Below are 26,067 nucleotides of genomic sequence, written 5' to 3' on the forward strand. Positions count from 1 at the left end.
TAGGCCCTTCCTGTCTGTTCCTGCTAGTTGTCACATATCTCTTAATCTGGTTGCGGTGGACCCATTTGAGGACTGGCTCTTTTGGTCCCCTTTTCAGTTGGATTTGATACGCTACGGGGGAGAGTTTGTTCACAATTTCATGAGGGCCAGTCCAGTGAGGCAGAAACTTTTTTGACAGTTGTTTGGGAGGCAAGGCGAAACTGTAGTACAGGATTTTGTCGCCCACGCTGAGTTCTTGGTGCGATGCCTTTCGGTCGTAATGCGCTTTCTGGCCCTCAGCGCTGGTTTTCAGGTGTTGCTGGGCGAAAGCGAAAGTTGTTTTCAAATGTCTATGGAGCTCGTCCAGATATTGGGACGTGGTATAGGCAGTGACGAGGTTGTGGTCTCCCGGTTGGTACAAAAGGTGTAATGGCAGGGTCATCTGCCTCCCGGTCATGAGTTCAAATGGGGATACTCGTGTTGATTCCTGCGGGGTGGCTCTGAGGGCCATCAGCACCAGGGGAAGTTTCACATCCCAGTCTTTCTGGTTAGTTGCCACATATTTCCTCAACATGGCGACCACCGTTCGGTTAGACCTTTCTACCTGTCCGGATGAGATCGGATGGTGGCTGATGTGAAGTTTGGCTTGTACCCCTAGGATTCTCCAGATCTTTTGCATGATCTCTGCGGTGAAATGAGTTCCTCGATCTGAGTTGACTCTGAGCGGTAGGCCGAATCGGGAGAAGATGTGGTTCATCAGGAGATATGCCGTTGTTTGGGCAGTGTCGTTGGGTGCTGGCAGACACTCTACCCATTTGGTAAACTGGCACACTACCGTGAGAAAGTATTTATTGCCTCTTGGTGACCGGGGGAGGGGTCCTACCCAGTCGATTTGAAGGTCTGACCAGGGGAACGTGATTCCTCTGCGTTGCAACGGGGCTCTGTGAGTCAGGTTTGTTGGGTGAAACTGACAGCAGACCAGGCATTCTCTCACATATTCTGCCACATCCTGTTGCATACATGGCCAGTATGCCACCTGTCTAAGTGTCTCATATGTGGCTCTGGTACCGTGGTGCCCAGCATATGGTGCGTTGTGGGCGTGATTTATCATTTCCCCCCTTTGACAGCGAGGTACCACGAGTTTTAGCGAAGTGGTGTCATCGTTGACAAACCAAAGAATGTCGTCCCGCACACGTAACATGTGTCTGGAGTTGTATAGATGTCTGAGATCGGAGTCATCAGTGAGATTTGAAGGTGTGAGAGGGGAGGTGGAGGGGTCGAGGAGGTGCGTTTTAATTGCCTGTATGGCAGTGTCTGATGCTTGCATATCTGCAAGGTCGTTGTTGGAAATTTGTGGTGTAAGTGACAGAAGTTCTGACGCAGGTGCTGTTGCAGGTGCGGTTTGCTTTCTGCGGGTTATCACTGCTACTTCTGGGGTGGGTGGGGCTTTTGGGGAAACCCACGGTTCTCCGTGTAGGGCGCCCGCTTTTGCGAGGGCGTCAGTGTGGTCGTTGAGGTCTTTGTCTTGGCCTGGGAGTTTAGAATGTCCTTTCACCTTCTTCCAGTACATGGTAATGTCGTGTGTTGTTGTGATGTTGACACATTCTTGGAACAGGTGTTGATGCTTGACGGGTTTGTTGTTAGCAGTTGTGAAACCATTTTGTTTCCAGGTTGGAAGATGGCACACAAAACTGAGTCTGGCATAGTTCGAGTCTGTGCAGATAAGCAGTTCTTTGAGGTTATGGGCTGCTGCGATTTGCAGGGTAATGAGAATTGCTGCTATTTCTGCGTATTGTGATGACTGGGGGCCCAGCTTGAAGTTTTGGGGTGGGCATGGGTGGTTGTTTACCCACAGTACCCCTGCGCCAGCTTTTAGGATGCCCTCGCTGTTGTAGGAACATCCGTCGACGTAAGCTGTGGGCATGCCTTCGCACGCATTTTTGTCAAAGTACCTGTGGCAGGTCAGTTGTGGCTGCTGGGGCTCAGGTGTATTTAGCGTTGCAGCAGGTGCGTTGTCAGAGCAGTCTTGACATGCCGCCAGACCGTTACCTAGAGCGGATTTGTGGTTTTGTGCATATCTGGCTTCGATGTTTCGTCCTTGGAGAGCCATTAGCCATGTAGCTATGCGTGAGTTGGTGACCACACCGTCTCTTATCCGTTGGCTGTTAAGGAACATGACGGGCTGGTGGCAAGTCTCAATGATGACCTTTTGTGCTCCAATGTAGTTGGAGAAGCGCTGAATGGCCCATACCGTACAGAGCAAAGCTTTTTCACAGTCAGAGAATTTGCATTCTGGAGGGAGAAGTGTCTTGCTGGCATATGCGATCACCTTTTTGTCTTGGTCATGCCGTTGGTATAGGCCAGCACTTAGACATTGGTTTGAAAACCCAGCGTCGAGGTGGAATTCTTTTTGCGGATCAGGGTACGCAAGGCAAGGGGCTGAGCATAAATGTTTTTTAAGTTCTTTCATGGCGTGTTCTTGGGCGTCTGACCAGACGAAAGGGCAGTCCTTTTTCAGCAGAGCTGTGAGAGGCCTGGCTATGTCTGAATAGTGTTCGATGAATTGCCGGGAGTAATTGCATACTCCCAGAAAGCTTCGAAGTTCCGAGACGTTGGTGGGAGGCTTGATGTTTTGGATGGCATGGATGCGGTTTGATTGTGGTTCGATGCCATGGTGTCCAATGAGCAGGCCCACGTAATTTACCTTTTTGCGACACCACTGCCCCTTGTGTAGAGCTATTTTGGCGCCGGCAGCAGATAACTGGTTCAGAACATAGTCAATTTCTTTTAGGTGGTCGGCCACCGTCGTGCTTTTCATGAGCACATCGTCAACGTAAATCAGGTTACCTCTCGTCCTGGCGTCAGGGCAGGCTTTGTTTAAGAAGATGTTGAACTCGGCTGGTGAGTTTGCATACCCGAATGGGCATCGGTTGAAGGTGTACTGGCGGTTGCCGAAGGTGAAGGCCAACTTGTGTTGGTCGTCTGGGTGCACTGGAATAGTCCAGAATCCAGAGGCCACATCGAGTGTAGAGAAGATGGTGGCTCCCCTGATTCTGGGTATTTCTTGCTCCAGTTGTGTCATGGGCCATCGTGACAACGGCACCTGCTGATTTAGTTTTCGATAGTCTATTGTTGGCCGCCATTTGCCGTTTGGCTTGAGAACGGGCCAGATGGGTGCAGAGTAGGTGGAATTACAATTTCGAATTACACCTTTTTCAAGCATGGATTCGATGATTTCCTGCACTGGTTCGTGTGAGGCAATGGGAATCTTGTATTGCTTGACAAAGGTGGGAGGAGCCTTGGGGTGCGTGGGTATGCGCACTGTGTGGAGGTTGGTGAGACCACAGTCTAAAGAGTCTTTAGCAAAGTGTTCTTTGAATTTATATAGGACTTGTCGTAGCTTTTGGCGATCGGCATTGTCCTGAAGTGCGTCAGCATCCTGTAGAATTTGTTGCACTTGGGATTCAAAACCTGGATACGGTTCCTCCGTAGGCTTGTCGTCAGTTGAGCTGGTTGTGACAGGCGTGGCAGGTGTATCAGTCTCAGTGACAGGCACGGCAGGTGTACCAGTCTCAGTGACAGGCTGGTGGGAGACCGTGTACACTGTGAGCTGTTTGTCCTCTGTCAGCTCCGTTCTGCACACCTGGTTTTTGGCCACCGGCATGACAGATGTGATGGCAATGAATTGGAAGGGTGCTGTGAGCAATGTGTTGTCAGTATGCCCTTCAGGTATCAGTGCAGGTGGAATGGGCCCTATGACGGGTAACGTCAGGTCAAAGTCATGAAAGGCGTGACTGACTAGCCATCCCAGTCTGTAGGCTTTGGGGATGCCGATGTCAGTTGCCGTGCAATTGTTGAATAGGATGTAGACTACCCGAGATGACACTTCAGTGAGGGGTGTGGCTTCGAGGGTTAGTCCGAGTTCCACGCACTCAGGTGAAGGCTGGAAGAAGGCCAGTGTGTGGTTTAGGGTTTGGCCTTGTCGCAGGTTGAGCCGTACAGCGACCCCCTTAGTGTAAGCAGGTACCACCGTTCCCTGTTCGTTGATAAGAGTGCAGACTTCTGGAATGGTCTGCCCTGACAGTAGATTGTCATGGCTGATGGGAACAGGTGGCTGTAAAGTCAAGGGAGCCCATACAACTTCATTAATCATGTCCACATGAGCCTTGAGGCGAATCAAAATGTCTGCTCCAATGAAAACGTCGTGGGCCGGGTCTTCCAGAATCAGAAAGTAATGGGTCAAGTGTCGGTGATTCCATGTCAAGTTCAAAGCACAGATTCCTTTGGCAGATGTCATTGAGGATGGATCTGGGTTCAAAGGGAAACGTGTGCGTTTGCAGGTGTAGGGCAGGTCTGGAGTCTTTTCAATGATTGCATTGAATAGGGAGAGACTTATGGCTGAGTTATCTGCCCATAGTGCCAGGGTAATGTCTGTTGTGGTCACATCCTGCAACTGCAGGGGAGTTTTTACTTGGGGGCGGTAATTATCAGAGTCTGGCGTTGTTCTGAATGTGCAGAGTAGCGAACTTGAACCCTGATCAGCTGTGGGGACTTTGTCCTCGTGTCTGGCTGATGGAACTCCCGTGAACCTTGTGGTTTGACAGTCTGGTTCGATGGAGTCGTGTGGCTGAAGGGGGTGTGGTTCGCGCACCTGCGCCCAAACTTGTAGGTGCTTGAGGTCTAATAATGGTTCAAAGCGGTCCAGCAGGTCCTTGCCTACGAGAAATTGATAAGTATTTACTGGAGAAATATATACCGGGTGGACTATGCTCATCGGACCGATTGTCAGGTGAATGGGAGCCACGTTCTTTAGCTGGATGTCATTCTGGCTGTATGACTGCACGTTCAACTCACACGTGTGGAATTTAAGAGTTCTGTTTTGTCTTTGAGTTTCACATTTGAGTTTTTCAAACAGCTGAACAGAAATAAGCGTTAGATCAGAGCCGGTGTCCACCAGTGCTTCGATCTGCATTTCCTTTTCCAAGGTAACTGTTAAGTACAGTTTTCGTGCCACTCCTCTTTCTATTAGGTTGCCCAGAAGTTGCGGTGTTGAACCTTGCGTGTTGATTGACAAGCAATGAGGGTAGGTGTCAGGTGGCTTGTCGTGGGTGCAGATCAGCAAGACAGCACTGTCTGGTACTTTATCATGAGAGCTGCTGCAGTCCCGTTCAGGAAGTGGCGTTGTCAGCTGGTTGTAGTGAGTGACCCTGTCGTTTGGTGATGTAACAGCACGTTCAACAGTTTGTGGTTGGACAGTAGTGTTTTGTTGGCCTGTCACTTGGAGGGAGTGAGTGGAGCTGTCATTAGGTAATGTAACAGCAAGTTCAGCAGTGTGGGGTTTGACAGCAGTGGTAGGTGGGCTGTCAGTGCATATAGCATTGGTTTCAGGCCTGTGGGTTAGTCATGCAGTGTCTGGTTTGTCTTTGTCTTCTTTGTGGGGTTTCTTTTTGAGAAAGTCTCTCAGGACGTTCAGAAGTTCTTCTGCGTCGGACGTGGCTGCACTGTTCCCGCTGGATTTGGGCTCCATCTTGAGCTTACCGGTGTCTTGTCGGGAGGGGTCCCGTTGCCGGTTCTCTGGGCTTGTGTTTCGGGGAGATCGGGGTCGGCCTCTCCTGGGGTGTCGGTCGGCATCCCAGCTGCCCCCCCCCTTTTGGTTGTGGGGGAAGTGCTGTCGGTCCCGGGATCCCCTGAAACGGTCATTTTGTGGTTTTGGGCGGGTTCCCCCCCGCCCACGCTGTCCTCTGCCAGCTTGGAACGGTCGTGGCTGTCTGTTGCTGGGTCCGTAGTTGGTAGGCTGTGCACCTTCTAAGTTCAGTTCTGGAAAGGGTGCAGTGACAGGGAAAACTGTGGGGTATTTCCCAGGTTTGTCAGACCCAGTCGTTTGTTTTACGTATGCTTTGTGGGCCAGGTCACGTAATTGTTGAATTGACAGGGTCCGTGGACAAACTAAAACGCCCAGGTGTGCACTTTGAGTGGGGTGGAGATTCCGCAGGAAAAGCGTTTTGAAACTAACGTCCTCTTCCATAAATGCCTCATTCCTCGGTCCGAAGTAAGCGAGTCGCAGACGTTCGTAGTAGGCTTGCGGTGTTTCCAGACGAGCTTGTTTGAGGTCCATTGCCGCAATGATGCCTTGGTCCGAGTCTGGGTTAGAGAATTCGCGGATCAGGGCTTGTCGTAATTGTGGATAATTCTGTTTCACAGATTCTGGCTGTCTATCAAGGAAACTTCTTACAATACGACCAGAAGTGGTCCGAAGGAGGTATAACTTGTCCCAAGTCGTGACGTTGTCCACGGTTTGTAAGTGGAATTCAATGTCGGTTAAGTAAGAGTACACGTCGTTGCCCCCGGCTGGATTTGGATTGAATGTAGGGATGTTTCTTGCAAGCTTGTCCAGTTCTTTGGATGCTGTGCGGTGACTGGTGGCTCGTCCTTCCAGGACGGGGCCAGCAGGTGGGATAGTGTCATGACGTCGGCTTTCCTCTTCTTCTTTAAGCGTTTGGTGGTGAAGTGCAGGTTCGCTGGTGAGGGGAGACGAAGTGGCATGTGTCCCCCCCCCCAGTCCACCTTGCAGTCCGTACGCATGTTTGAGTTCGCGGTGGACAATGTCCAGCTCGTCTTTGAGATCCTGTCTCTGTTGGATGAGCTCGTTAATCTCAGCTCGGGCTTTCTGCAACAATGTCTCACAAGCCTTAATTCTTGCGTCTTTGTCCTTTATTTCTGTGAGTGCTCTTTCTAGCTGAGCCTCTCCACGTATCAGATCGTCATTGAGGGCTGCAGTGGTCTGTTTCTCCGCCTCCACTGTCCTGTCCGTGTCCAGACGCAGGTCCTCCAGGGCCTGTTGTAGTCTTTCCACTTCCTGTTGTAGTTCCGGTTGGGTGTCATCCTCATCCTCCAGAAGTAGCTCCTGTAGACGCTGTTGTGCTTGTTCCTTTTGTGTGCAGGCCTCCTTCAGCTGAGTCCTTAGTCCGGCGGTGTCCTTTTCCAGCTTGGCCTTGTCCTCCTCCAGCAGACGTGCCTGGGACAATAGGTAGTGGGAGAGACTCCCGATGATGCGACTCCAGTCTTTTGCACTGTAGGCTTGCGTGGGGTCCTGGGCCATGATCTGGTCCACTTTGTCGTCCAGCTCCTGTTGGGTCAGGAGTTTTGGGTCACCGAAGTCCTTGGGTAGACAGCCTGTAGTTATGGCGGTTAACCACGCCTCGAGGCTATTCCAGTGTTCCGCAGGACTGGATGCACGGGACATTTTGACTCACTGTAGGCGAGAGAAACACAACACACAAGACACACAAGAAGGGCCAATGCAATCGAGTCGCGAGACTAATAAACTATAGGACGGTGTGCCGTCTATAGAACTTTGGCTAACTGACTTTAGACAGTTAGGCGGGTCCGCACAGGGCCCGAAAATAGATGCTGTTCGGTTGTCCCTCTGATTACTTAGCCTTTTGGGGTCTCGTTGGTGCTCTGCAAGACAAGTTGCAACAGAACATGCAAAGCAGAGTAGGCGAGGATTGAAAGGGAGGGAAGAAACAAAATTAACAAAAATGTCAGTGATTTGGTCTGGGCTGCACTTTGGACACTAATAGCACAAGGGATGTGCCCAGAGGAAAATATTTACGATTATGTGGTTCATAAGAAAGACAAGGGTTTGTTTTGTTTTGTTTTTTTTTTTGTTTGTTTGATTATCAAAGTTCAGTTTACCTGAAATGGACGGAGGTCAACCCAGCCGGGCCCCGCGGAGCGCAGTCAACCTTTCTGGCGCCCAAACACCTGACCGCCGTGACCTTGGATTCTCTGTTACTCTGCTCACGGCCACGCCCACTCAAACAGAGTGACCGTAAGCACAATCCTAGTAGTCCCGGAGGTACCAGCCAACCGATTGCAATGTAAAGGTGGGTGCTGCCCAGAACCCACCAGCGTACGCTGGAGTGACAGGGGCTGTCGGTGGTTTGTGCAGCGGTCCCAACAATTAACTTTTGCGTCGGCGTGGAGGTTGGCACTCCGAGGCACCGGATTGCTGATGTCACTACTGCGTGCCGCCGCCGGGGCAGAGATAAGAGGAACTCAAGAGTCACCGCACGGTCAGTGCTGGTAACGTCAGTTGGCCAACCCGGCCCACGGAGGTCCAACCGGGCTCCCACAGTCCACTGCAGGTGCTGAGAGTCTTGCCTATGACACACAAAATGGAGTGAGCAGAGTAGCTTAAAGTGATTTTAAGATTCCTGGCTTACACCAAAGTGAGTTAGGTGGAAAATAGGACAAAAATCAGGTGGCCCGTGACAGGTAAATGAAAACAATGATAATAAAATAAAATGTTAAAGAGAGAAAGAAAATTAAACTAACCCAAAAGGGAAGAAGCAAAATAAAGGTGTGGACGGCTTTTGCCACCTAATGTTTACAGTAGAAAGGAGTTTGGATAGAATGAGAGTTATTCTGAAATAACCTAACCCGATGGAAGTTCAGCAGTGACCTCAATGCAGGTGGAAACCAGAAGAGGGGGTGGTAGGCTGCTGCAGTGGCTTATTGCGGCCTCAAGGGGGGCGTCTCTCTGTGGTGCACCCTAATTGTTTGACACAATTTACAATCTTAATTCAAAATTGGTTCAAGATCACATCCAACTAAGCCTGAGGAAGAGTCACAAGTGAATTAGAATCGATTCCTTTTAATGATTACAATAACTGAAGTTATTAAATTTAATAAATCTATAAATTTGTAGCAGGCAGATAGCTGACTTGAGAAGGCTCAGCCACCAGGGGGCAGTGTCCTTCTCAAGGCTAAAATGACTGGAATGTGACAATGGGAATAACCAAAATTAAATTAAGTTCAAATTTCACTTCAAATCTAACTACCTTTGGAGAGAAAAAGTTCTGTTGTTTTGGAGAAATAGAAAGATCTCTAAAATAAAATAATTACTATAACATTGAATTTGTTATTAAATGATTATGAAATGGGAATAAAACCAAACAGAATCATTAAGGCAGATTTAGAAATGGAAACACAGCAGAGTAGAGAGTTCGAACAGAAGAGGGATAGTTGACCCAGAGGGGTGTGGCCGCGAGGGGGCACTGTCCTCTTCCGGGTGAACTATCAGTGCTTTTGGATCGAGACACCCTATGATTTCCGGTTCCGTTTTTGGGAATTTGACAATTCACCATAAAATGTCTCAGTCCAAAAAGGGTTGTTTTAACGAACTCAGCGCGCGGGAAATACAAATATGTATTTAAACAACTTTCTTAGATATCAACGACCGCAAATTTTTGAATCACCAAAATCAAAGCGGAAGAAAAATGACCAACAGGTCTGTACCTGTGGTTGAACACGCGGTGGCAGTGTTGAGCTTACGCGGACCACGTCACCGGGCGGTATTTGGAGAAAGTTTCAGAACGCACAATTTCAAGCGTGCAGGCCTTCGCACGTACACCAAACCACGCTGCAAATACTTCTTTTTAAAGATCACGGCAGATCTTTGCAAACACAAACACACTGCAAACAATTTAATAAGATCTCGGCGGATCTGTTTCTGGTCTGTACAGACGCGGAAACGGGGTTTTCTTTCTGGTGAGCAAAACCAGAGTTTTATAACCCGTATTTTATCGTTTACGAACGATTTACAATAGAATATATATTCTTTCTGACCGGAGTAGCTTATTTGCTCTCGGGTTTTACAGAAAAATACCGGTAGTGCCTTGTGGGATTCCTCTGATCCACACACAGGTCTCAACACAGAATTACATGTACGGTCAAGTAAAAACTGATTTTTCTTAAACTCGCAACAATACTGTAACTGCAGTTTTTATCCAGACCAGATTTACTGGCGGATTATGGCTTTTCGCCCTTTGATCAGTTTTTTTTTTCGAGTCGACTTATTCAGTAATGCAATACTTATTCAATAACGTTATCAGATTCAAGCGCGCACAAAATTGTTAAACTTTCAAAATCACACATGAATACAAAACTTGCACAATCTGTATCAAACTGAGTATGAGAGTGCCAGCATTCCAAACACCAATAAATATGTAACAACAATGACTTATTTTGGGGAAATAATTAGCTCAAATTAGCATTAATGAGAATATGCATATGTTGCTTACATGAATTAAATAATTCCCAACTAGGGAGTAGGTCAACTTCAACGTATATCAACAATTACACGATTTCTCGTTGTAATTAATGATATAGGCAGATAGAACTATGTTTCAATTTGGGGGAATTTTAGGTATAAGTTGAAGAATGTTCATTTATTGTACAAAATGTGCGTCCAGCACACGAATTGTACAATTTCTGAACGGAAATCTAGCGTCTTTAACACCAAAAGATAACACTTTTCCTGTGGCCACAAAGAAAATAATTATCCTCGTGTTTAGACAATTTGAGATTTCTTTCAATAGTAAAATTGACCGTAGAGCTTAAGGTAAGATCTGCACTACCCAGGGACTCAGATTTGAAACAAACAGAGCAAACTTGATTCAAATGATTTAACAAGTTTATTTAAATGAACTAACTACTTTAAAATCACACAGGAGTAAATATGCATAAACAAAACAATATACGATCGCAATAAGGAAAACAACAAAATAAACGTAGGAATCAAAGGTTAATATAGGGGAAGAAAGGAGAATATAAGAGAGAGAGAGAGAGAGAGAGATGAGCAAAAGAGAGTAAGAGTGATTTTAAGAATGACTTCGTGTGTGTGGGTGTGTTGGAGCACGTGGTCTGGTGTTTTGTCCAGAACCACGTGGGCATGTATTTATGTGTATGCGAAGAAGTGTGAGTCAGTGTGAGTGAGAGAATTGTGAGATAGGAAGAAACAGTTCAATCGTTCACAACAAAAACCCAATAGGCACAGTAATATTAGACATTTGAAACAGCACTTCAGATTACAAATTTAAAGTCTACGTTACTCTTTGTCGGCCTTCCTGGTGCGTGTGTGTCGCGTAGGGGCAGACCAAAAAGCGCCTGGGTCACGTGTTCACCGGAGCAGCGGTTCACGGCGTTGTCGTTGCTATGGCAACTTGAAACGAGCGAAACTTAGCAAGTTGATCTTAGCTTTAAGTTGGTTTCGTTGTTGGTTGAAACAGACTATTTACTGGAGTAAAATAGTTAAGAAAATAAAACTTGGAAGAAAATGAAAGTAAAAGCGAGCGAAGGTTTCCTTGAAGGAAGGAGGCGTGGTCTTCTTCCTCTCTCTGGCAGACTGCAATGTTTTCAGAGTTACGCGGCATTTTGAAGGAGCTGAGCTCACGCCTCTTGAGGTGTATGACCCAATCGCCTGGGAGGGCGATGGCGACTACCTCCTGACGTTTTTGCGGAGGCTCACGCCCCCTTCTAACAGTTATGGAGAAGTTAAATTTGGTCCCAATATTAATAACACCGGAATTAATAAAAGAATGCGTCTTCGGAGATTTTGAGTTAAAGATTCACTACCGTTGAGATTTTTGGAAGAGAACAATACCGTGGACGACTATGTCATGATTTAAAGTCGTAAAGATATAAGATTTTTCACTATAACAAGCATTTCATTCTTTGAGTATATCATAAAACTAGGTTATAGCGGTCCGATTTATAAGGACCATCACATAAAACAAATACATTTCAAGAATACATTTGGAAAAGGGTGATTTTTGATCATAATGTCCGCACATCCGAGCTTCTCTGTGTGTGTAAAGGGGTACTGAAAGTTCACAGCTTGTGTGTCCGGTGCGTGAACTGCGTCTGCTCCCCCCCCCCCTCCTTTCTTTCCTGAGGGGGAAGACCAGTATGTATGTATGTATGTATGTGTGTTTGCCCTCAATGGACAAAGGATCATGCCTACATCACGAGAATACATTTTAAACATTTCACAGGATGATTTCGATCCATACAATGGTAGGATCTGTGTGTGTTTCCTTGTGTGTGTGTGCGGACAGTCTTGAGGGTTCGAGCACGGGATAGAGTCTATGTGTGTGCGCATTACTAGTGTTGATTGAATTAGTCCGGTAGATAATGCTCTGTTGTGCTGAGCTGTTAATCAGTGTCTCAACGATCTCCAGGGGGTGTAAAGATGGCAGACTCGTGATTCCAAGGAGGGCAATCGATGCATGCGCCATTTGGGTCCGCACGTCCTGCCTGGCGGCATTGTGAGACAATAGAGGTGTTTTGTGTATTAGAATTTGCGTTAATCTAATCAAGTCAGACAACGACAAATGGGGTTTGGTCACGAGGAGTTTGAGCAATTTTTAATTACATGCGCGGGCTGTCTCCTTTGTGTTACACCCCATTTATTTATTTATTTTCCAACAGGTCTATATCGCAATTCACCAGATGTTTCGTTTCCACAGTGTAGCCAATGTTTTCCATTTGGCTGCACACTGGAAGACTAGGGGTGTCCTAATTACTGCCAGCTCAAAAAAAAAGAAAAACAGCTAAAAAAAAAAAAAAGAGAAAGAGGCAAAGCACCTCTGGGCTGCTGGGAACAAATTAAAATACATTTCAGAATAAGGTGTCTGTCGGCCATGTGGCGGCCTTTCACAGTGACTCGTGAAAAATATGAGCGATTTGATTCGGCCTCATAGATCCTGATTCAACCCTAACCACAATCCCTCTGTTCATTTCAAATGCACTACAGGGAGAGTGCCGCATGGCACTGAATACTGATCACTTGCTCATTTGCTCTGGGGGCACTTTTTGGCACAACACTGAGCTCTCTATGGCACCGGCAATCCTGAACAGATACCCTTTGTTTATTGGCAGGAATATGTCTCCGGCGTGAGTTTGCCTAAATAATCTCTGCCAGTCAAAAATCCGACCGTGTCCCCAAAGAGACAACATGGAGAAACACATGGAGCGTGCCAGCATTCCAAGCGAACGTGTGCTTTTTCCATTATTTTTTGAAGGATGTTCTTGATTATAATGAGCTGACAGTTGAATATGAAGTAAAGGCAGCGTGGATTTATCCCGGCCTTGCTTTCATTTGCCTGTGCTAATTCGCGTAGCACAAAATTAGCCTTTGACTCGGAGCAGCTTTAGGAATTAAATCCCCTGCACACACACAGAGGGATTGTCAGTCGAGCACGGGAGAAATCATTGACAATTCTTGTCAGGTCGGTGGTGAACACTTGCTTAGTACTGCAGAGAGGAGATTGTGAAAATGAGAGCCTGGGCCCAGAACGGATATAGAATAATTATGTATCCCCCCCCCCCCCCTTTTCTTTCTTTGTGTATATCTTGAGCTCACTCAGAGTAGGACCGAGTCACATTCAAGTTGACTAACTCAACACAAACACTGCAATGCAATCTCCATCTCGCTGCCTCGTCTCACCCCTTTTGTGGTTTCAGTGTTAGGCGTTAATCATAAGGCCATGCGGTTTGCTCTGTAGATTTTACACTTTTTTTTCTGTCACTCGCGGAGGTTTACAACAGATTTCATCGCATGCAGACTCTCTGAGGAGTTGAAAAGCGCATGAACCCAAACTCAGCGAAGCAGTCTCTCTCTCTCTCTCTCTTCTAATCTCCTCTGCTGGCTGTGGACTCTGCTGGTTCATTTGAGTGGATAAGGACACGCACTGCAACTACTTAGATAGCTGGAGGTTCCTGTGAGGCCTGACTTTGCTGTGACAGAAAGTGTGTGTGTGGGGGGGGGGGGGGGATCCGCAAGATCTGTATCAGGTTTTGTCCAGCCCGTCCAGTGTGCTTCATAGCAGATTTTTGTATTTTGTTCATTGTTCACATTTTTCAGACGACCCTTGAGTGTTCAGAGTTTATTAAATTTGAAGTACGCAAAATCAACAAAACGGTCCTTGGTGGACGTATAATGAGACCGGGATTACTCTAGTGCAAAAGCCATCAACATGTAAAAAACTGAAAACAATTGAAATTTTCAAATTTTCATTATGTTTGACTATTAATGCTGTCACTAAGGATGTATTTATATGAATAATTAATTAATTATTTTTACTACTACTACTAATAGTATTTAAACTAATACTATATGGTGTTACACAGATACACTGGTACATTTGTAATATTTTAGTTAGAGTAACAAGTCAAGTTAAAAAATAACAACAAGAACAAAAAATAAAAATAACGAATTGAGCAAAAGTACAATTGCCGTAGAAGAACAGTGAGTGGATTTCTAATTATTATTATTATTATTACTACAAAAATTATGTTATCATGTAATATTTAGAATTGCTGTAATACATCACATAATTACTTGCAATAGTGCTACAACTGTCAGATTAACACGCGGTTGAGTTTCCCCTCTATCGCTTCATGATGTGGTTTTCCACGCTCAGATGAGTTTATAATCCTGACAAGTCCTAATGAACCTGTGCTAAATATTTAAACATTCAAATGTGAGCCATCACTGCCTTCTCGATATTAATGCTTGCAAAAATGATCAAAATCGTGGCGTTCTATTTTTTTTTTCTTTCTCTGTTTTATTAAAGCGCCGAGTATTTACGTGAAGAGGATCAAAAGGGTTAGGTAGACAGAAGAAGAGAGCTCACCGGGAAAACGGCAATGGGTTTATTTGCACAATGTATTATGGGGCTTGGAGAAGGTTAATAGGATTTTGTTCACATCAATAGCGCTGATGGCACGCCATGTGAGCCGCTGCCCCCACATCAAACTCATGACACAAAAGCGTCAAAATGCATGGCGGGCTTCAGCACTTCTGAGCTTCTTTTCTGCACAACAGGGCCACGGAGCCTGGGCGGTCATAATGACCAGTGGATGGCCAGAAGGATGTTTCTGGTTTGTGAGTTTTCTCTTTTATACACATATTGGTATGTGCTGTTAAAATGTGAAAGATTTCTCAGTAGTTTTAAGCTCAAGTCATCACAAAATTACATTTAGAAAACTGCCTCTTTAATCCTGTTTATTTTGCATTTCTCCCTGATGCGGCTTCATATTAATTCAAGGCAGTAGCTGTTTTCACATATCATGGACTAACTGAATTATAAATTATAGTATACTTGCTCTGTGGAGCATTAGTGCTAATATTGAATCTCTCACTTTAATATTCATCCTAGTTGCAGTGTTGGTTGTGTGCAAATTATTCAGTGACTTTTAGGGGTGTGTGTGTGTGTATCTAGGTAAAAGAATATATGGCTCATTATTTCTGTTTGTATATTTTTTGGGTTTTATTTGTAAATGTTTATTTATATGGCATACGGCAATGATTTCGGGGATCAAACTCACTCTCCCAGTTTACATCTAGATTAAAGACGCATCTCTTTAGCCTGGCATTCACATAATGCATCTCCTTGCCTTATACAGTTATATCAGATCAAATGCACATGATTTGTCTTGCTTAAAGTTATGAACAGCAGCTACACTAATTATTTTCTGTTTGCTTCTCTGTTTTATCTCAGGATGCCCATCCTGAGGTAACTAGAGAGTGTGTCAGCTCCAGTTTGGATCCAGCCTATGAAGATTGCAGATCCCCAACACCTATGAAGAGACGACGCCAACTCCTGCGAAGACTTCAGATGACGCAAACTAATAATAATCATAATAATCATAAAATAATCATTTGTGAACAAAAAAGTATTCATTACTTCAATGAGTTTGTTTCTGCATTAAATTATTACATGGTTTAAATTAATACCTTTTTCGCTAACTGAGATTTTGTATATGTACATTTCTGAAATACATAACTTAGACAGTTACCTCTGATAACAGATCACTCTAAATTGTAATGTGGACTAATGCACATTATCTGTAAAGCTATTTTGAAATGATGCGTATTGTGAAAAGCGCTATACAAATAAATGTGAATTGAATATAAATACTGCTCAAGTGAAAACTTCACAGCTTACTGTATATACAATAACTGCTAAAAACATATTGTTTTAATTTAGTTAACTATAGTTTTTGTTTGTATCTTGTCGTGTAGCTAACTTCTTTTAGAACTACTGTTGAACTAACTGTAGCTTGTTCTGTTTAGTGGTACCATATGTAGATGTTTCTTGTGAAACGCATCAAATGGCTATAGACTACAAGACCTCTGAAGCAAGCGATGAGAGGACTGATGTTTTATTGGAAATATTCTTCCCATTTTATGGATTATTTCTTGGTCCACGCTGGAAAATAAATCCTCTTTTAGGTTGTTGTGGTGTCGGGGGGCCAGTGGAGGCCTTGGTTGGATAGACATAAATATGGTATCCCACAAGGCTCCGTAAAAGGTTGCTGAATTATCTTTATGAGGAGAACCATCAATGGCTTTGATGGCTTCTCACTGGGGCTCAAAGTACCCATCTATTGGACTACACAAGATCTAATACGTCACCCACACACACACACTAGTAAGAAATGGGGGGAAATGGATGGAATGGATGATCAAGTCGCTCCACAGTGGTCTCCCCGAACCAGCATGTGGGTGTTTCGTTCTCCCTTGCCCTCCTACAGTATTTATGGGAGCCCTGTGTCTTTCTGGCACTTTAATTGGGAACGAGAGTGGACGGTAGATGAGATGCGGGCCAAAAGCATGTGATTGCTGTCAAGCCAGAGAAACGCAGCAGCCAGGAAAAGAGGGAGAGATAGAAGGAGAAAGAGCTAGAGAAAAGAGAGAAGCATCAAAGCTCCGGGAAAGAGGCCAGAACACTGCTGAGTCTGACACTTCCTCATCCGATGGACTCTTCCCAGTCAGCGCTGTTTTGTTGCCTTGTCACGTAAAATGAAACTCTATGAGGGCGGAATCTCATTCTCGTTTTTGATTGATTTATTGTTTTCTCCTCACCCACTCTTGCTTGCTCGCCTTTCTTTTTCCGTGCGCTCGCGTGTTTCTTTTCTTGCAGTATTCTCAACAAAAACAACCCTGCACCATAAGAGGAAGAGATGTTGATCTGTCTGTGTTACCACTCATCTCTCCAACCAAAGCATCCCATTTACTTGTAGACAGTGAATGCGATGATGAAAGCTGAAGTCTTTGACGTAAAATTGTCCGTCAACAGGCTGCGCCGACCCCCTCATCGCATGAACCGGGGTTGTAACTGCTGCTGTCTCTGCTGTCTGATGCCGGTGGCTTGACAAGCGTTGCACTCTGATCTGACGCCATACGAGTTGCATTTGATTTTAACCGAATCATGCTGCACTGGTAGGCCCACCTTTCAACAACTGGCACGTCTAGGTTTGACTCTCAACTGTTTCATGTCCCGAGTTGATCTTCGCTAAAATGCATCTTTCGTGCATGCTGAAAGCCAGGACATCAGCTGTTATTATCAGTTCACGGTTATATTGTAAGCCATTGAGTTAATCCCACACAATAATTTCTGTTTTGGAACGTCAGGATGTGGTCAATGATATAAAGAGGGTTATTATGGCTCTTTGTATCCCACACATCGATTCATTGTAATAGCCTACATTGATTTTCTTCTAATACATCATTAGCTATCATGCTGAAAGCATCATCCGCTAGGTATGAGTTCATTTGATGTTCGTGAGTCATGTTCATAACTGACACTTTGTGCTTGTTTGTGTTGTGTGTTAATGGTCAGACTGACTGAAACTGCTCATATTTTATACTGTAATTCCCATGATGCTAGCAACTCCACAGTCACAGGTTCGATTCCCATTTTTGCATCTGGCAATTGCTTTAATCCACTGCATCAAATGTATACATTTTATAAGTTAATGCATTCCCTAAGAATCGATTCCAGGACCTTGGTGTTGTTAGCACAATGCTCTACTGTTCAAACTACTAAAGGAAACACACACACGGCTTGAAATGTAGTCACTTTATAAGTACACTCATAAAATACACTTTATACGTTTTTGTTGTGCTAACAGCCTAAAATGGCACTTCGAAAAAGTACCATGATAAAGATGGTAAAAACATGCTAAATTAGTGGTACGGTTTGATTATATTCAATTTAAATTGCATTGTAAGGCATTTGAAAGACAACCCATGTATTATCATCATGGTACTACGTCCATTGTAATACCAAAGTACTTTTTCATAAGGGGTAAAAATACCTGTACCAAAACATTTGCGGCTCTTTCAACCCTAAGAGTAACAGCTCTTACCTTTCCGACATACTGTTTTCCAGTTCCTGTCCACTCCTCTAAGAGAAAGAAACTATTCCACATCCATCCTCGTTTAGTGCGGTGTAGAGTCCGTCCATCCCGATCCAACGTGCTAATTCCAGGCACCGGCCGGATCAGTGCACTGCTCCAGCCCAGCAAGCAGGACAACAGGAGGAAAGTAACTTGATTGATTATCATTGTATCCGATCACTCCTGGAGAGTCCTTGACAAGGAATCAATTAAGAAACAGAGCTCTGTGTTGAAGATACTGCTGAATAGAGGGACCGACGAAATGGGGCATCTTATCCTTAATTCTCTTCAATTATGTCTTCTTGGGGCCTGCGATGGAGAGAAAAGATCTTTAAAAAAGCATTTCATTTGCAAAATTACCTCTGGGTCGAGTGCCACATATTACAACAACACTCTGTAAATGTATGTTAGCTGACTAAAAATCATGTTGGCTAACTAGAAAACGAATCATTAATATTGATTGATCACAAAAGATTAAGTGATTTTAGCACACAGCAGTCACTTGGTGGTCTCTAATTGATGAACTTCTTGAGCTTCTGTACATCTCTAAACATTTACTTTCCTCACTCGGTATAGATTTGCGGTTACCACCAAAACGCAGTAAGTCAATAGCAAACTCGAACTGCTGAAAAATGCTGAGGACTTCCACTTCTATCACAAACTAGCGTAAAAGAAGCAAAGGCAGCGGCTCACAGAAGCGCTCTCTCCTCTAGGACTAGTTCTGATAGGTAATTTGGAGGATGTATGCATAATTTATTGGCTTTTGGAAGTTAATCCTAATAAATCTTTCTTCCCTCATTTGACGAAAGCCCATTTTCCAGGAGTCTGCAGGAAAAGGCCAAGGAGCCAGGTTAGCCTGACAGGCATTCATTACGGCAAACGTCTCCAGGGGTATCGCAAGCAAACGAGGAGCAGATTCATAATGTTGTGGCGTTTTTGTTTAACGATCTGAATCAAAGAAAAGAAAAGAAGGGGAGGCTAGGCAAAGGGGGAGAAAAAGAAAGAGAAATAAAACACACACGGTGTCAACGGGGCCATCTCAGCGAACAAAGCCATTCCTTTCTTTGTCTAAGAGCAAATTAGGGCTCTGGTTCTATTTGATGTGACTGAAGTTATGCATGTAAATGAACATTGTCTTGTGAATACGAATCCAATAATTTACTTAATGAGATATGGATGAAGTTAGGAATTATTCACTAGGCAGCGTTTGAAAGTGTGCAGACTACTTGTAATTTGTGGAATCACTGGCTTCGCTAATGCGAGTAATGAATTTTGTCAGCCCCAGCAGAGGAGGCCTTTTGTGGCCCAATCTTCCATTCAGACATATGTTTCAATGCAGCTCAAGGTTAGCTAGTAGGGCAGAACTTTGACATTAGGGAAGGTCTGCAGAGGTCTTTATGAATTAAACATGATTTGTCTGAGCCTTTCACATCCGGTATGTGAATCACACTTTGACACAAACTGAGACGGTCTGTGTCTATGTAGGGAAAGTGCCGCCCACATTTGATTTTGGAGTAAGGGTCGTAGAGAAGCTTGTAATCAGCAGCTGGCAAAGAAAAACCTGCTCAAGTCTCTGGCGTGACCTTGACGGACAGATAAATATCCATCTGTCAGTGTCATGGTCCACAACCGACTTGATTGATTTAACGGTTTCTATGACATGTTTTCCATCCGTGGTCTTAGCTCAAGGGTGAGCGTGGACAAAAGAGTAATAAAAACGAGTTCTGATTCATGCATGTTTATTGCAACGCTCTTTCAAGACCTAATGAAGTCTGCTTATTGGCGCTCCCCTCCTCATAGCACTGATAGATTTAATTCAGTTCTCAGTGATGTGTCATTTATCTATCAATTTCATCTCTATTTTCTCAATTTCTCTCTTTTTTCTAAAATTGCTTAGGAAAAATAAAAATAGCACAAATTGTTTGCATTCAGTAAGAGACTAGCTACAAAATGAATGTGGATAGCAGCACAATCAGTTTAGTCTATTGCAGACTTCTGAGAACCAGAAGGCATTTATTACTATTTATACATTATTGTATGTACTTTATTGCATGTATTTTCCTGAAGTCTGCTGAAATGTATTGCGGATCCAAATTCATGAGCGCTGTTTAAGAATTGACATTCATCCTGTCAGAGGTATAGCCCTTTTATAGCTCAGGAGATTTAACAGAGTTCTCACTCATGTCTCATTCAAGTATCTTTGTTTTTTCTATCAGATGATTGTCCTAAAAATCCATTAAAATAAATAAAAAACCTTTTTTTTTTTCACAAACAGTAAACGTATAGAGTTATAAAATGAATGTGGAAAGCAGCACAGATAATTAATAATAATTTGGTATCTTAATGTTTTTCACAAAAGAAAAATCTGAGAAATATGAGACACATATTACTATTATTATTATTATTATTTATGTATTTGATCAATCTGTTTATTATTATTATTTAAGTTTCCTGAACTTTGCTGAAATTAATTGTGGCTCAAATCTCTGAATGCTGTTTTAGAATTGACATTCTTCTCCTTTAATAGAGTTCTCAGTTATGTCTCATTCAAGTATATATATATTTGTTGGTCTCGGATGATTCTCCTAAAATCCCTGAGAAGAAATGAATAGCCAAAATAGACAATTATTGACATAACATAGCGTGAGCAAACCAGAACCATTTGTTGTGAATTTCTTTTTTGCAGATGTTGGTATAGTGTCAAATGTGAGCACATATTTTTAATCTTTTTTAGACATTTGTGGTTAAAAACTGATGAATCAATGTTCCCTTGATGTTCAGAGGTTGCGCTTTCATACCTCAGATTTAATGTTCTCAGTGTTAGAGTTCTCAATAGAGTTACTGTATGTCTCAATACCCAATTTTGTTTCTCTTAAAATATATTAGTATAGCTTTAAATGAGGATAGCATAGCACAGATACTTTTGTGTTGGAAGAATTTGATGAGACTTTTTATTGGAGACTTTGGTATGCTGGCAAGATTAAGCACAGTTTAAGATGCTGTTGAGATTACAACATGGGATTACTAAAAAATCGGAGAAATGAGAATTAAGCCATAACAAATTCTTATCCACACATGTGTTTACTGCACAAACGACTTGTGGTTCTCATTGCTCACAAGTGTTGTTTAATAATTGACGTTAACCTCCTCGGGCTGGTTTTGTTTTCATTAGGCATGGCGAGCTGAGTTATCAAATCACACGCTGTACAAGGTTTTTGGAAGTTTACACAACATAATAATGGAGTGAGAAGTGCTGTTTATATCCAGCTCTGCCGGGGAGATGTTAACACTTGTAAAAAGGCCCAGACAGGAAATTGTGTGTTTCTATGATGACTGCAGGACAGGGTGCCAGAAAAAGTAAAAAAAAAACATGTTAGTTTAGCCCTTCCTCTGCAATGTCAAGAGCGTTCTGAAAAAAAAAAAAAAAAAAAAAAATGCCCGCAATTGTGTGCACCAATTTATGCATGGTGATTCTCATGATTGCATTTTCTAATTATCATTCAAGACTGTCCTTGAGGTTTAATAGCATTCTGGATATTAATCTTTGATACAGCATGCCTATTAAGCATTAGGCCAGTGAATCTTTTTACATTATTATTTTTGCCTGTTAGCAAACAACAAAGAAAAAAAAATATCTTGCCAGATGTTTAGGACTGTCACTTAATTATCTCACTTATATTAGTGCATTGAAAACTTGTTTATGTGCGGCTGTATGGGAGGATCCGTGATACTATATAAGGGGAGGAACGAAGGATGCGCGAGGGAGTCGAGCGAAGAGGAAGAATCTTCTCACTTGTCCTATTAAGAGCGTCTAATTAGTGTGTATATGTGAATTTAGGCGTGTGTGGATATGCTAGTCGAGGCATAATGAGGTAATGCTATATAATTATGAATTAATTGGCAGAGAGGATGGCGCGTTGTCCTTCTGAAAACTGCACACGGATGACCCAGTTGATCTGTGTGACATGCAAAACATTTTGTGCCTGTGCAGAGCTGTATAATGCAGGCGTACAACAAAGTTCACGTTTTGTAATTTGCAGGCCTGACTGACAGTGATACACCACTAAAGTCTGCAGGATCAGACCGCTACCACAAACACAGACCCATAGTCTATGTAATTGCCGTTGTCCTGTCTGCAAGGTACTGCTATATTTCTCCCGAGGTTTATAAAAGCAGTCTGGGGCAGCGCTGTCTTTGGGGAATACATCTGTCAGAGTTCAACACGGCTTCGTTCACTCATGCTATCTGCCTCCAAACACCCCTCCCCTCTTTCTCTCCCTAGAATATTCCCCCTAAGACCATATCAGACACGGATCATTTAGGGAAACTGGGTTATTTCTGTCCACACCTGACTGTGTTCTGATGGATGTCTGGAGCCATATGTGGGATACGGCAGCTTGTGTCTGTGCATTTGTCGTGCTTATTATTGCTTGGGGAAAGTTTTTTGGTGCTTCTTTTTCTTCTTGACCTTGAGATTTTGACATCTCAAGCTTTAAATGATAGAGACTTCATGCAGCTCATAAGTTTGACGGGAGAACTTCTGTGTGCAGGATGAACTAATCGCTTAAAGATTGAAATATTGCTCGAGGCCTGTCTGATATCACAATCGAAGCAGCCTCCTAGGGTCTCATTTATAAAACTGTGTATTTATAAAACATACATTTCAGAGAAAGTTTTTCTCAATCTTTTCTACTATAGCCAAATTGTATTTTTAATTGATTTATATTTTTAATGCAAACACAACAGCCTTGTTGTGCATCATTTGCATGAAAATATTTTCTCAGACAATCTGCTATTATCATGATAAGCAATTATCTCTGTAGTTCAAACATTAAAACACAACATTCCACAGGAAAAGTGGTCAAAAGCATCGCAACCACTACAAATATTTATATTTATTGAATATTAAAAAATGTTGTAACTTCTCAGTAATGATTTCATGTAATTTAAGTGTTTAACTCCATTAATGAGAATGGCATATTTAATCAAAATGCTTATGTCATAAGTAAAACATAGTTTAAAGGTGCATTGCGCAAGTCTCTGAGTTTTTGCAGAAATATGCCCCCTCTGGCGACAAGCGAAACTGCAACATTGCAACTGAACGCGCATGACGTCACGCCCAGTCTCAAATTCCGACCCGAATCCCTCTTATTTATTTTACTGTACAGGATTATAGAGGCAATCGCAGTGATCAGAGAAGGGCTCATTCAGCCCATCAGGCAATTGTTTAAGCATGTATGGGTTAGAAAAACGGGTATTTTTAACATGAAATGTTGCGCAATGCACCTTTAAATCATTATTTTATTTATTTAAACTGTTATTTTGGACATGCACTGGATATTTATGATTAGGACTCATAATTAAGATTTACGGTTTTCCTGCATCTGCGTCAGTTTCAATAAACGACCCAACGCGCTCGCTGGCGCGGACATTTTAAAAATGGATGTATGTTTGCTTCATGTGATAGGCTTAGTAAGTGAAAGTATGTTTGTATTATCTTTCTGTAGGCCTATATATATATAATTTTCTTAAAATGTTCTGTCTAATAGTGACCAAAAAGACATTTAACTCCAGCTCACCATCGGTGTCGCCAAACTGCTCCGTCTCCAAAATGTTCGTACGCATGGGTCAGAGCATTTTCCCGTCAAGTTTGTTTTTATAAATCACAACTTTTGCGTAAGCAGCGTACACCTCTTTCAGAGCCTGTTTTGTGTTTTGTGCGTGCGCAACGGTTATAAATGGCCCCTGGTCTGTCCAGATTACTTGCAGTGCATCAATCTCTCTGCCATGGTCAGATAAAGATGGAGGCTAAGTTTGTTTTGTTTAAACATTCAATATGGCAGAGCCCTTCCATCACTTTAAATGTAGGGCTGGGGCTTGTGGCAGCAGGGTTTTTAGGGTTTTAAATGTTTGTTTGTGAAAGTAAAGTCATGATGGCTTAAAAAGATTCAAGATCAACATGATGAAGACTGATCTTCATTGCTGCTTAGCACAGAATTTTGAGCCACTTGGTGGAGCTAACTCTCTCTCAGATAACACTGAAAGTTCTGTATCTGTGTCTCGTTCTGTTTCCTTGTGTATATCATATGTCTTCAGTCTAAAGGGGTAAAAAGAAATGCTAATGATTTTGTACTGAAGGCATAATCCAGGAAGTGGATTCTGATTGGCTTTTTTAGCAAAATATACATTTTATGTTAATTTCAGGACAGATTTTATTTAGAAAGTGAAAATACTTTATTTATCACCTTTGGCATCCAGTCAAAATATACACTCTTAGAGAAAAAGGTTATTATGTGGATCCATGGGTTCTTGACTTAATTTTAAAGAACACTTTATGCCAAAAAGGTTCTATGTAAGGAGAAATGTCTTAAATAATTTCATAATACTTTAATGTTTAACAGGTAATTCTAGCGATAATGTGTCTTACGAGCTGCTTAATTCATAAATTTTAATTAAAAAAGCATTAAAACACAAATAAATAATTTAACAATCCATAAAATGATCCCTTAAAATGTTTTATATATGAAGCACCTCTAAAGTTCTTGATGTGACAGAGTGCTATACAATTATTGTTAATAGCTCAGAATTTCACAAGTTCATTTCTAAATTCCTGACTTTGAAATCTCGCAAATCTGAGCAAAGTTTGAGACATTGTTGAAATCTCTTCCATGAGAGACTATTAGGAAGTTTTTCTCAGAGGGAAAATAAATCTGAGAAGCAGGATGTCTGAATTTGCATTCAGTTTAATCTCATGGAGAAAATACCGAGATATTAGATGGATCTTATAATAAAGTTTATCTTTCCAGAATGAAGAATCTGTATAAACAGATAAAAGGAGTAATCTTAAGCCTGTAAATTTCTCCCTAGACATTTGTCTCCTAAATGTGTATGCTGTCAGTGACAGATCTTCTATTCACGGGCTTTTGTGTGCGTTTCCAAGTGAATCGTTTTGCATTGAAAGAGATGCTATTAGTGTGGCTAATTTAGAATGCAAAAATGCAACAAGCACTTTAGACGTAAATTTGTGTTGGACAATAATGACCACTCACTAATGACCTCCAATACCGAGATCCAGTTGATCGGCTGTATTTAACAGCAGCATACGCTAATGTGTGTGTGTGTGTGTGTGTGTGTGTGTGTGTGTGTGTGTGTGTGTGTGTGTGTGTGTGTGTGTGTGTGTGTGTGTGTGTGTGTGTGTGAAAGAAACAGTCAGTGAGTGATTAGGCATGAACAGTGGGGTAGACTCTTGCTGTGTCCAATGCAATACATATTTATGAAATATTTTAGCACATCTCACACTCTCTCTCTTGCACACACACACACACACACACACACACACACACACACACACACACACACACACACACACACACACACACACACATTCACATTCACGCACATCGTTTATCTTCAAACTGAGGCTGCCTGTAAAATAGCTGCCAGATGACACACGGGTCAAAGCAATAATCTGCTTATCAGAATCAAGCAAAAGCATTTGTGTAATTGCAGGATTCATAACAGAGCAATTGTCAAATAAAATGACTGCAGAGCAGAGCAGTGCAGCCAGCCCGTATGAAGTTTTTTTTAGACACATCTTTTGCTGTATGTTTTATCTTTTAATGCACCTATAACAATCTTACCTGTGTGTAAAAATACAGTTTTATTTAAAAATAACAAAAATGATTGTATAAGCAATAATGAAAAAAGCCTTGTGATCTAAAATGACATAATTTTGCCTCCGTATTGGCAAACAAGAACATAAAAAGTAATCTTTTGAAAGTAGAAGCAAAGCAGTGTCTAGAGATGCAATTCAACAGCACAGCACAAAAACAGTTTTAACAGTTTCTAGCCAGGAATTGTTCTTCAATATGAACTCAATAAGCCTCAATAAACCCTGTAAAGTCCTTGACTGTAAATATGGCATTGAGACATTTCAAAAGCGACCAAACTATCTCTTTAGATCCTACGCACATTATTTGAAACCACCTGCAAAATAAACTAATCAACCGTCTACTCACACTCTCTTTTTGCGTTTGCCACGTCTTTCTCAGTTGC

The 26,067-nt window shown here is 42.7% G+C and overlaps 1 protein-coding gene across 1 annotated transcript in view; it reads right to left on the minus strand.

The window, feature by feature from the left end:
* Positions 1-18,180, minus strand: part of cdh10b (cadherin 10, type 2b (T2-cadherin)) — a gene marked incomplete at both ends in the record, with an annotated part of 55,904 nt that extends 37,724 nt beyond the window's left edge. The window contains one exon of the mRNA XM_081393516.1: positions 17,983-18,180. Coding sequence (XP_081249642.1) covers positions 17,983-18,180 — 198 coding nt within the window. The remainder of the gene's footprint in view (positions 1-17,982) is intronic.
* Between the last annotated feature and the right edge of the window lie 7,887 nt (positions 18,181-26,067).

The sequence above is a fragment of the Scardinius erythrophthalmus genome (assembly GCF_964197995.2).
Source record: "Scardinius erythrophthalmus genome assembly, chromosome: 18".
Classification (NCBI taxonomy): Eukaryota; Metazoa; Chordata; class Actinopteri; order Cypriniformes; family Leuciscidae; genus Scardinius; species Scardinius erythrophthalmus.